At 25.9% G+C, this 12,505-nt stretch overlaps 1 protein-coding gene across 2 annotated transcripts; it reads right to left on the minus strand.

Annotated features, from left to right (window-relative positions):
- Window positions 1-434: 434 nt before the first annotated feature.
- On the minus strand, window positions 435-9,139 carry LOC112679493 (collagen type IV alpha-3-binding protein). Of its 2 annotated transcripts, none has more exons than XM_025549317.1 (9): window positions 8,387-9,139; window positions 7,964-8,303; window positions 4,172-4,293; window positions 3,959-4,111; window positions 1,938-2,138; window positions 1,589-1,814; window positions 1,316-1,524; window positions 908-1,040; window positions 435-730 (listed from the first exon to the last, which is right to left on the minus strand). In XM_025549317.1, the coding sequence occupies exons 1-9, from the start codon at window positions 8,615-8,617 to the stop codon at window positions 603-605; spliced, it is 1,743 nt and encodes a 580-aa protein (XP_025405102.1). In that variant the 5' UTR covers window positions 8,618-9,139; the 3' UTR covers window positions 435-602. The 2 variants fall into 2 exon arrangements, with proteins under 2 accessions (XP_025405102.1, XP_025405101.1); XM_025549316.1 differs by having other exon boundaries at window positions 4,172-4,296; window positions 8,387-9,137.
- Between the last annotated feature and the right edge of the window lie 3,366 nt (window positions 9,140-12,505).

Consider the following 12,505-nt stretch of genomic DNA (forward strand, 5'->3'; position numbering starts at 1 on the left):
AACAAAAAATAAAATAAAATAAGCTAAAAACAATATTCAGTCCTATCTAATCCAAAAACAATAAATTGCAATGTACAAACGTGTTTCTATGGTAACAAACACCATGAACATTAGTAAATAACAAAATCGAGTGAAACGGGATTACAATGAAGTTGTGTGCATATATATATATATATATATATATATATATATATATTTATTTATTTATTTATTTATATATACACACAACAAAAAATGTATACATGAATAAATGTATGTTTACATAAATATTTCTTAGTTTAAATATTAAAAATCAAATTACAGTTTATATGATATTTTCAATAGTAAAATTAAATTCCACTAACCTAATTTTTGTTTTTTTTATGGCAGATTGTGGAAGCCACAAAATATTCTTATAAAAATTTAACAGTAAAACAATAATTTAATATACATTGGAATTTTAATTTTTAATGTTTTCAGGATGTACAATTATAATATTATAAATTACAAATACAATGTAACACTGTGAAAGCAAGAACGGAAAAATTATTGACATTGAATAAAACACAACAAAATAATCAATAAAATTAATTTGCAACATAATAGTCATTTGATATGATTGTTTAAAGTTTTATAGGTAGGTTTTTCGTTTTTTCTAATACATAAGCAGTAAATCGTTTCAAAAATTTTGGATACTCTCGTTTATACACAGCCCGGAGAACAGACGATGGCGCCCAACCACCAGGATTGACTGAAAACAAGAAAAAGTATCAAATGAATATAGTTCAATAAAATAAGTATAAATATTATAATTATTATAAAATAATACGATAAAAAAACACAAAAAAGTATTACATTTCTATTATAGAATATAATAGCTAGAATATAATAGCTAAGGTATAAAAAATAATTAAAAATATGTTCTTACCAACAGCGCAATAAGTAATTTTACAAGTTATATCATCTCGTTTCAATTCACGGCCTTTTGCTGCAGGAGATATAATTGTCTGACCCATGAGAATAATAGTCAAATAAATACGAACTTGTTTTCCACTATTTGGCTAAAAATAAATATTAAAATGTATAGTATTTTATTAAATTACTTTATTTTAAGAATTTCCAGTGAATTATAAAACCCTAATAAATATAAACATAAGACCTGATAGGACTGAAACATTACATAATCAAATAAATGTTTCATAAAACATTATAATGAAAAATAGACATTTCAAATTTCATTAAAATTGTATTTACTTTATGATAATATTTTACTTTATTGTAATGAACTTTACTAATAGTTGTGCACAAGAAATACTTTCAAAGTTCAATTACATACAGGATGTGATGGTAATTCCACTGAATTATTGACAGTTGCCCATATATGTGGGCTGTCTTCAGACTTTTCTTCTTCGTCAGGAACATGTGTAAGATGAGACCAAAACGTAGCATCACGTTGTGCTGCTGGCCAGATACGTTTATGTATCTGATGGAATAATATTGTGTCTTCAGCAATCTTATCAACAACATTCATAGTTTCTAATGTACCTAAAAAAATGAAACAACAAAATGAAAAAAATCAATTAAATAATTTTCAATATAATTTCTCTACCTTCCCAATCATATCTATATTCAGGATAAAAAAAGTAATGGCATAATTCTCGACCAGTTATGCCTTTCACTTGATGAGTTGCTTTAAGAGGATCAACAACTAATCCATCTTCTTCGACTTCTCTTCGATACATTTTCATTTCACCATCTTCAACAAATAACTGCCAAGCTCCTTTACCAAGACCCATGCGAGCTGATCGAATTTGTTCAGCAACTACTCTTTCAATCTTAACAAAAATTTTAAATTACCTTTGTATTGATTATATTTCAAAAAATGATTAAATCATAACCAGATGCAAATTTATCAATTAAAATTTAATTTTAAAAATAAAATACAATAATTATATTACTTCTGGCCAATATATATGTTTCAAAGAAGCATTTGTGGCAGCAGCTCTTATCAATTCACCCCAATTGGTCTGAGAAGTTTGAGCATTATTTTTTGTACACTGTAGTAACTGATCCTTTCTTTGTTTAGCATCCTCGACTGAATTATCATTGGAAGATTCAACAGCATCATAAAACTCATCTTCAGCCAAGTTGGAATGTTCCTACAATTTAACAATATATTCATAAGTAAAAAAATACATTTTATTCAGTTAATTTATAATTAAAATAATATACCAGTATAAATTTAAATATAAAATATAGAAATTATTTTAAATTTTTGGTTAATAATAATAGTTGAGAACAAAATATTTATAAATAAATATAACCATTGAATATTAATGAATTATTTAAAAAAAAAAAAGAATTGTTATGCATTATTTATGTTTTTATAAAGGTCAAATGTTGCATATATTACATTAGTTATGACTGCACTGAAGTATAAATTATCATTAACATTTTTATTGATTTAATAAATCCAGTATAATATAAATATAATTTTAATAATAATTTAAAAATAACTGATATATTTTTACGAAAACATTTTCAATTAAAATTAAGAAATAATAAATTATATGGACATGGTATTTTCACCAATTCTTCCAATTATAAAAAAAAAAAAAAAAAAAAAAAAAAAAATGCTTTATCCAATTTACACGTAATTTCAAATAATACTGCTTTGAATTAGTATTCTTCACACCAGATTGATACTCTTTAGATATTTTATAGTAAAAGTGAAAAACTACATTAAACGAAATACTTTATTTTTTAAAAAAAATACTTAAATATTAAATTATACATTGCACTATGAAATATACAATTGGTATTTACTAAAATTAATAACTATACAAAACACAAATAATTAACAGTATAATTTACTAAAAAAAGTTTAAATTCAAGAAAGACATAGTTTTTTCATTTCATACAAATTACTTGCACATCAATATTTCACACGTAGATAAAAATCCTTCGTAATTAGATTTTTTTTATTGAATTTTAATAGCAATTCAGAAAATTAGAATAAGAATTTAACAAATTATTTTCAATACTCATTTAAGTTCCAATGGGTAACAACATTATAAAGATAAATTAAATTGCTAAATTAACTATTTTAATTATAAAAATAATTTATAAATTTCCTTAAAAATTCATAAAAATTTATAAATTTCCTTAAAAATTCATAAAAATTTAATGTTTCACATTTTAAATATTACATTCAGATGAGATATAATAACTTATGTCAATAATACAAATTAAATGTATTTTAATATTAATTTGTCATTATAATATAATTTTTTTTTTTTTTAATGTTAGAAAATAAGAACTTCAATATTAAAAATAAAATATATTTAATTTTTTTAATTTAATTTTATTATCAATAAATATTACAATGTTACATTTATTTCATCAATAAAAATGCAATAAAATAAATTACTTAATGTAAAGAAAAATCATATTATTAGAACAATTTAAAACTCATATGAAGTAAAATCAATACAATAAATAATTTTATAAAAATTAGAAAATATTACCTTTTTAGAAATAGTAGTCATTTTGAAATATCACAAAACTAGCAACTAGTATATGCAAATGATCAAATTTGATCTATAACGTTGGATGTGCGTGAAAAGATGTTAATGAAAGGAACTATTTATAAGAAAAAACTAATAAATATGTAAAATAAAGACAAAATGTTTCAAAGGTATTTATCTTTTACTGTTACAATGTTTTATCAGAAGTTGATATTGCATTATTTGGACTATGTTCAGTTCAATAAATATGACCTTTTTAAAATACAAATTCATTAAAGCAATTGTACAATACATTTATTTTTATATGAATCAGTTATATTTAAAAAAACTTTAGTAAACAGATAATAAATTAAGTAATTAAATGACTACACATATTATTATATCTTTTAATAAATTACATTTTTTTATTATTTATCATAAAATATTGAGAAATGTAAAAAGATAATACATACAGTTAAGTCGGCCCCAGAGAGTACTTGGGCTCTTTCTTGGTCAGTGAGCCCATCAACTAAGGACAAAGTCCGTACTACTTCCTCCAAATCTTTCCGATTGTTTATTTCTTTTTCTAACATAGACTCCCATGCAGCTTCTCGTTGATTCATAACCTGTAAAAATAATATGTTAATACATTTTAAATTTTATTAAATTTCAAATTTTTGGCATACTTCAATGCAATGTTTTAAGATTTCTAAAATTCCAGAAGATGTTGCTTTAAATGCAACCGCTTCACCTTTGAAATCTAAAGCTTCACATGTATATTTTTGATAGGATTCATTCTTTGATACACCTTCTAGAAAAATTAGAAGTATTATAAATACTGGAAATATATTTAATATTTAATATTTATTTATTTTTATTATATATTTAATTATAGCAAATATTATTATTTACTTTATCTTTACTATTGAACAATCGTGATTTGATGGTTTTTTTTTTCATTCAATAAAACATTAATTAACTAAGAAACTGAAGCTAATGCAAAAAAACTATTTTATTGCACTGTACCTACATAATACTATTATTATATAATAATCATAAAATAAAAATATATTATACATATATTTAATTATAATTATTATTACATGTAGGTCATGATTATTTTACCTTTAAACAACAATTTAATAGGTTTTTCAGTGGACGACAATTATAAATAAATAATAAAAGTATATAATTAGAATATAAATATGTAATTAAGAAAAACAATACATAAATAATATTAACAATATCTAATTACTCATAGTATGCATGCTGTTAGGCAAGTTACTGCAAATTTGAAATTAAATGCAATCTTTACAATAGTTGTAAATTATACTTAGAATATTTTATTGATGATACTTTTAAAATATTATGGCCAGTTTATTGAGAATAATGATTAATAATAATGATTTAATGCTAAATCAACATTAAAAATGCATTTATCCTTTTCAACTATAACCCTCATTGTTGTGTTAGTAAATAACTATCAACTAATGTCCTGATATATATATATATATATATTTTGTATAAATCCATTTAATGACTAACTATTACGTTTGTATGTAATTGGTCAAACGTAAAATAAAATAAACCATGAATCATTAAATTATTATAATTAATAAGTTGTATATATTACTTGGATTAATTGTTTATGAAATATTAAAGTTCAAAAATTATTAAAATATATTACATTGAATCAAATTAAATGTAAAAATTAATTTATTATAAAGTTAAATAGAAAAATAAAAATGTTCAAAAATTAAAAATTTCTAATGTGAAATAAAAAAATAAAAACATTTAATAATGATTATTGAGTATATACAATAACACATAGTATTAAAAACTGAAAAAGGTTAATTTATTAATTATCTATTCATCATATATAATAATATTGAATTATCAATTTTTTTTAATGATAAAGGATTTATTTGTGTTCAAAAATATGTACAATCAATAGGTAGTTAAAACTGGAATTTTTAAACAACAAAAATAAAATAAAATAGAAAACTAGGTAAGATTATATTTTAAAATAAAAACCAACTTGTATAAATTTCAATAGTTACTAGTTGCTATACAATAAAAATTAATATTTTGCTGATTTAGTTTGGCAATCATACTAAAGTATATAAGTTAACAGAAAATAATTTGTAAATACAAGTGTATAAATATGACTAAGCTATACACTTCATACCTACCCTATGTTAATATGAGATAACATTACATATGGTATTGTTTTATTAATGTTCAATAGTAATATCTTTAAATATTACAAATATAAAATTACAATAATTATTACTCATTCAATTATTGAATATCTGCAGTCAACATTATAATATTTAATCAAAAAAAAGATTAATTGTTTATTAATAAATAACAGCAAGTTTTTATTTAAATATTTTGTTCCAAACAGAAACAAAAGGTATATTATTTCTTTGAAAGTATTACTTATACTTTAAAGTAATCTCGGAAGTAATGTACTTCAAAAGTAAAATTCAAATGCATTAATTTAATTAAAAATCGCAAGGCTAGGCATTAATGAGTTAAAAAGTTAAAGTTACTTAATAAGTAACTTTTTTTTAAAAAATAATTACTAAACTGATTATTAAATTGACATTTTTTTTTTTTTTTTTTTTTAAAAGTAACTTCATACTTAAAAAGTTGATTTATATTCTAGTTCCGTTAAGTTATTTTTTTCTTAATTGAAGACCCATAGATTTAAAATAACCGAAGTAAAATTAAAAAGTATTTTTATAATTCTATAAAAATGTGTAGGTAAAAAATACATTAAAATAATTGAACTATTTTGTTAGATTTCGTAATTGATTTAGATATGAAAGTAACCTACAGTAATTAATATAATAACATAAATTTGTTTTAGCGGGACCTATATTATATTATGTTATTTCTTAAACTTTAATAAAAAGCATTATAATTAATTTTATGTGAAAAAAATAACTTATTTTTAATTAAGTTATGCTAATTTTTTTTCTTATTAACTAGTAACTTTTACAAATTAATTAAAAAAAAAGTAACTTTTACCTTTTAACTTGAGTTACATTTTCTTATATCGATTAATACAAATTTATAAGTTGAAAAATTTTGTTAACTTTTCCAGGATTGACAAATAGTAATTTTTCAAAAAAACATTTTTTATTTTATAATACTCAAAAATAGTCCTAATAAATCTATTTATAGCTCATTTGCTTAATACAATTAATTAAAATATTATTTTACATACTTTATGCTATATAACCTAATACTGTTGTAACTTCTTTATTAGACAATAATCAACAAAAATAATAATATATTTAATTTGAAATATTCTTTTCTTTAAATGTTTTAATTTGTATTTAAATTTAATATTAATCTAGGAACCACTATTTTCATTATGTGTAATCAATTGTGTTATATCACCTATTACAATAATGGAGACAATATATACATAAGTTACAGGTTAGATTAAATTCACAAGACTTTTTGTTTTATTGGCATAAACACTAAACAGTAAATAGTGATGTTAGATATTCTAAAATATAAATACAATGACAATATCGCTATCACATAGGAACATAGAAAATACTTTACTATAGTCAAATTTTTAGTTAGGAAAAGTTAGTTAGTTAGTAGTAAGTTTTTTAATAATTTTTTTATTCAATATATAAAATCAGTACACAGTTTATGATGAGCATAAATACTTAGTTTCAAAAACAAGATATGTATCTAATAACATATAAAATAAAGATAAAAAGCTACTTCAGCTGTAATACTTTTAGTGATAAATAAGTAAAATTAATTTAATTTAAAATAAATATCTTAATATTAATTTGGTTAGTAACAAATTCAGAAAATTACTGTTTTAAAATGTATCATTTGTTTTGCCATTCACCTGATCAGATAATTTGTTTTATTTTATAAATTTAAGGTGCTTAATTTTAAATGTAGGTCAATATAATCTACAATTACATAAATAGATTACTAAAATAGGAATACAACAAAATTGTTAAGATTGTTTTAAGATACATTATTCAGTCATCTAACTTTTAGAGTTATAATACAAAGATGAAATAAGTACCTAAAGCTAAAAATCAAGGCAAAAAAATAATTCTTTAAAAGTATTAAGATTCTAAGCTTTCATTAAAACTACTGTGTTTACAAAATGATAGTAAAATAAAAGAATGTGGTAATAGGTACTAGGTATACTAAGGTTTAAATTAATATAATAATAAGAAATATAAACTTTGACAATTCAAAAATAAAAAAATTAGTCAATATTATTCAAATTTAACATGTTTAATCATAATTCACTATACACATTATATCATCAAACAATTATTAATTTTGTTTAGTATTTGTTTTAAAAGTAAAATTATTCTCATATTGTAATATAATAGAGAATATGTACAATTGTTTGGTATTCAATCATGATTAATCAATGTTATATAATACCTATATTTACATTTTATGAGTAAATTTATAATTACCATTTGAAGAAGCGAATTCTGCTAAACATGTATCAAAATACATTTGAAGTCGATCGATCTGGTTGATTAATATCCCCCTAAATGTTACAAGTTCATTTAGTTTATCTTGCAGGCCTTTATTTTTTTTAAATACTGGTGACATGGTTGACAAATTGCTAGACAGTAAGGAAAGAGAACTGCCATTGCGTTTTAGATTATTCTCACTGCCGTATCCTGATTCAGCTTTGAACGAATCTATGACGTCGATCCAGTGATTTTTTGTAGCCGAAGTGTCGGCCCGCAGATACCAGGCACAGTCGTTTAACGACACATCGAAACGGCAATCATCAACTTCATGCACCTGCAGTAAGGAGAAAAAAAATTGATCAAACGACATTGTTTTAAGTGCCACCGTACAAGTGACATTATTGTATGTTGTCAGACCTTGACGGTCGCTTTCAACAGACTGATTGCGCCTCGACACCCACACTCGGTCTCCGACTGGGACTTGAAATACAACAGTGTGCCATTCTTCAGGACGAAATAGCGTTTTTGCCAGCCGTGCAAAAAGTTGGTCCATTTGTTCAGGTACCCTTGGAGTTCGATTCTCGCGCGGTCCTGCGTGTCGTCGTCGTCCTCGTTGATCTGGGCAATCGGACACTCGGCCATCGCCATCGGTGGCCGTTGGTGCTCGGTCGTACGGCCGCTACGACGAGTACATGACGAATTAAATTCGTCCGCGGAACCGCTTACACCGTGTACAGCCACGCCTACGCGATATACCGTGGGTAAGTAAATTATCGCGCGACTTACGATCCGCTGTCCGTTCGGATACGGCGGCCACGACACGGAGATCTGTTGGCGGCCGAAATCAGTGTCCAGTGATGATTAGCGACGATCGTACTGTTTTTCGATGGAACAACAAAAAAAAAAATATATACGTATAATCAAAACAACAACAACGGTATCATTTCGCACGCAATAACGTCATTATCGAACAGAATCCATTATCACCAACCGCAGCTGATCGGGTCTGCCCCGTTCCCGATAGCGTGTGACCCGTCGGACGTAAAAATATTATTATATCGTTCGTCGATCGCGTTTATTTATATTCGACGAGTAACTGCTACTATTATTATTATCACCGTTATTTTTTATAATTACAACAGTGATCGATGCTTGCCGTCCACGCAAAGTTCGTCACCGGACGGGAAACGTGTCGCAGTGCGTCCACCACGGACGGTGCGAAATATCGTTCGACGTCATGGGACCGGATTGAATTTACGCGGACCGACTCTTCCCGTAGCGTTAAGGCACTATAAACAGTGCTCGACTTGGCAAAATGAAAGAAGATGAACTCTATTAACTTTAAAAGAAAAAAAAAGAGCGTCCCCAAAGCTTGTTAAGCGTTATAATTATAACGTAATAATAGTAGGGGGACGCTAAAATTTCTGAAAATTAGTTGGGGTACTCCCTGCGTTCCCCCTCTAGTCGAACACTGACTCTAAATGCTTATAAACATCTATAGCGCCCCAGTAGGGTGTTATGAACATCAGCGTAGCTTTCGGATTTCGAATGCGCTCGAAACAATCGGATCAGAAACGCAAAACGCCGTCGGAAAAAAAGATCACCGGAAACGATACGTGACTGGAATCAGCGGGTATTAGTCGACGATTTAAATAAAACGTGCTGTCGACATGGAAAGTCAATCTATTGTGTGCGAAATTCGCAGTAAAACGATATTTCCCTGAACACGAAAATAATCTTGCACACATGAAACCCGCTTTCGTACGATTTTTAAATACCCAGGTCTTGACTTGCAATGAAAACTGTATATGCGCTCTGTCTGATGAAAAATACCAATTTCGCATCCCTGCCGAAATAAAAAATAAACATCACTGTGTTCTTCTTTTTTTTTTTTGTCGAAAATTATAATTAAAAAATTAACTTAAAAATAAATTAATTACTGTCGTTTTTGTTATCCCGCTGCAGTGAGTGTTCCGACGTTTCCAGTCTAGATGAGTTCCGCGGCCCTATGGCCGCCAGCATGAAAAAGTCGTGAGTGATTGCGTCAGCGGATACGTGCCGTCTAAAGCCGGGCGTCTATAGAGTAACGCGACCGTGAGCAGGAAAAACGGATGGCGAAATGACCTGGTGTTAACAAGATGTCTGCAAAATAAACGCACCTGGGACAACAGTCAACATTTTTTTTTTTTAATAATAATTATTATTTCATGAATACCTAATGAGTATTCTCTAATGTAATAAAATAATAATAATAATACATTTATGTATAAGTTTTTTTGTTTCTATTGTAAAATTAAGTTTTTGCACAAACGGATTTTAAGCCATTAACGAAATATTTTTTTTTTTTAAAGAAAACATAAAAATCAAATTAAAACTCAAGGAAGGTAAAATTACAAAAAAGTTGCAATTTTATTAAATATAGATCATTATTTTTAAGATTTCATCTGTAAAATCATTACAACTAAAAGGTCTTTATTCATGGATCATTAAACCACAAAATCCACGACCAAATGCACATTAATAATACGTTTAAATAATTTTTCGAATTTAAATTATTTTTTTATAAAGTGTCATTTAACATGAAAAAAAACTTGTCTTTTCTAACCAAAAATAGTACTAAAAACGTTGTGATAAAATTAAAAGCGACAAAAAATGAATGTTAAATATGTTTTTTTTTAATCTGTTAATAGTACATAAATTAAATGTTATAATTACAAAGCAATTTGTTCTAAACCACGGAGGAAAAAAAAAGTCACTTCGCGTTCAATTCCGTATACATTGTTATTAGTTATTTCTTGCTACAGCATTAATGTGAATACTATATACATAACAAATGACGGTGTTGTATATTCTTTTTTTTATTATAATTATAAGGCCTCGAATGTGATGGTCATTGGCCGTGTTTAAGGTTATTAAGGTGTTATATTTGTATCAAAATTTTGGAATTGATTATTATTATTATTACGATTGTATCGAAGAATTTTTCATGAGAATTAATCGATAAGCATATATATATATATATATATATATATTTGAAGAAGTACGGTCGTCTATGCGGCGGTCGTGTAGAACAATTGTAAGTAGACAAAGACGGATTTTTCCAGTTATGTTATCGAATGTCTTCATTTTCAGCCAATAATAAACAACTATGTATCCTACGGTTATACAATATATGTATACGTATTACTATACCTATTTGTATCAGTGGCTTCGAACCCTTGTCGTCGGACCTTGGCCTGTCATCATTTGAAAATTTACTATGGAGATGCTTCATATCGGGCTCAGGTTTGGCTGCCAAACCGTGTGAAAGCTTCATTACGAAATAACAATATTTTCTTGCTAAAAACTACTGTTCTCCCTCCCGGGTACGCCATTGGAGTCGATATTTAGATATTGTAATCTTTTTTAATATTTTTCACCCGACTAATATTTAAAACTTCAATGTCACTGATTTATATAGCCCCTAACGTCTATTTCTCGTTGTATGGATACCATGGTAAAATTTTTATTTGGTTACATAATTTTGTTACATTTTACAGTTTCAAAAATATTTTAACTAATTATAATTAGTTGATTTCGTTAATTTATTCGATGGAAATTTAGTAAATTCAACTAAAATATGGTTGATATAACTATAATATTCCCGCTTAAAATTATTTAGTTGATATCTTTTCCATGCAAGAAACATAGTTATTCATTCTACGGAAATTCAACAAACATAATTTGGGAAATATTATAACCAACACAGTTCAAGTAATAATTTCTAATATCTTTTTAAATAGACAACGACGTACGACGTACAAATCATAATATAGATAATAGAACTGCAAAACAAAATTATAGTGGCTGCTTCAGAAACAGTATTTTTAAAATAGCTGTGCTGTAATTACTATGTACACTGTACAATGATTATTAATTTATCTTTATAACTTATAACCGTTTGAAAAACCAGTGACGTATATTATTAGATAATAATATACAAGATAATGAACGCTACCGCTGTACTACATTTTTTTTTTTTTAGTTTCGTATTTCAGATCTAATTATTTTCTATATAAATATAATTAAAAAAAAAAAAAATGTTCAATATTTTTTTATGTAATAATAAAGGTCCAGTGCCTTCCCTCCCTGACTTGAACATACCTTGGGGCTCTGGTAGTCCCGGCCTAAATACGCGACTGCCTAACTTATTAGATTTATATTTCAGGCCCAAACATTTTTTTGTCAACTCTATAAACCATTATTTTTAATCTAAGTTTATTACACTGTGGTTCGCATTCAAAGCAATGATACACATTGTTATTTAAAAATATATTTACACGTTTCAAAATAAATCCATAAATCCACAGTGTATTTTTAAATCCTTTTTTACAAAATGTTCTCATTTTTACTTGTCGTTATCATAAATGATGCATGTTCAAAAATATCTTTATTCTGTCTTGGGTGGATCACTCATCTCTATGGTATACATACTAGTATATGGATGTAAATATTAAAATTATTTTCTTTGTGTTTTCAAAATATTTTTAAATTAAA

The sequence above is a fragment of the Sipha flava genome, unplaced genomic scaffold, assembly GCF_003268045.1.
Source record: "Sipha flava isolate LNK unplaced genomic scaffold, YSA_version1 163_pilon_pilon, whole genome shotgun sequence".
NCBI lineage: Eukaryota > Metazoa > Arthropoda > Insecta > Hemiptera > Aphididae > Sipha > Sipha flava.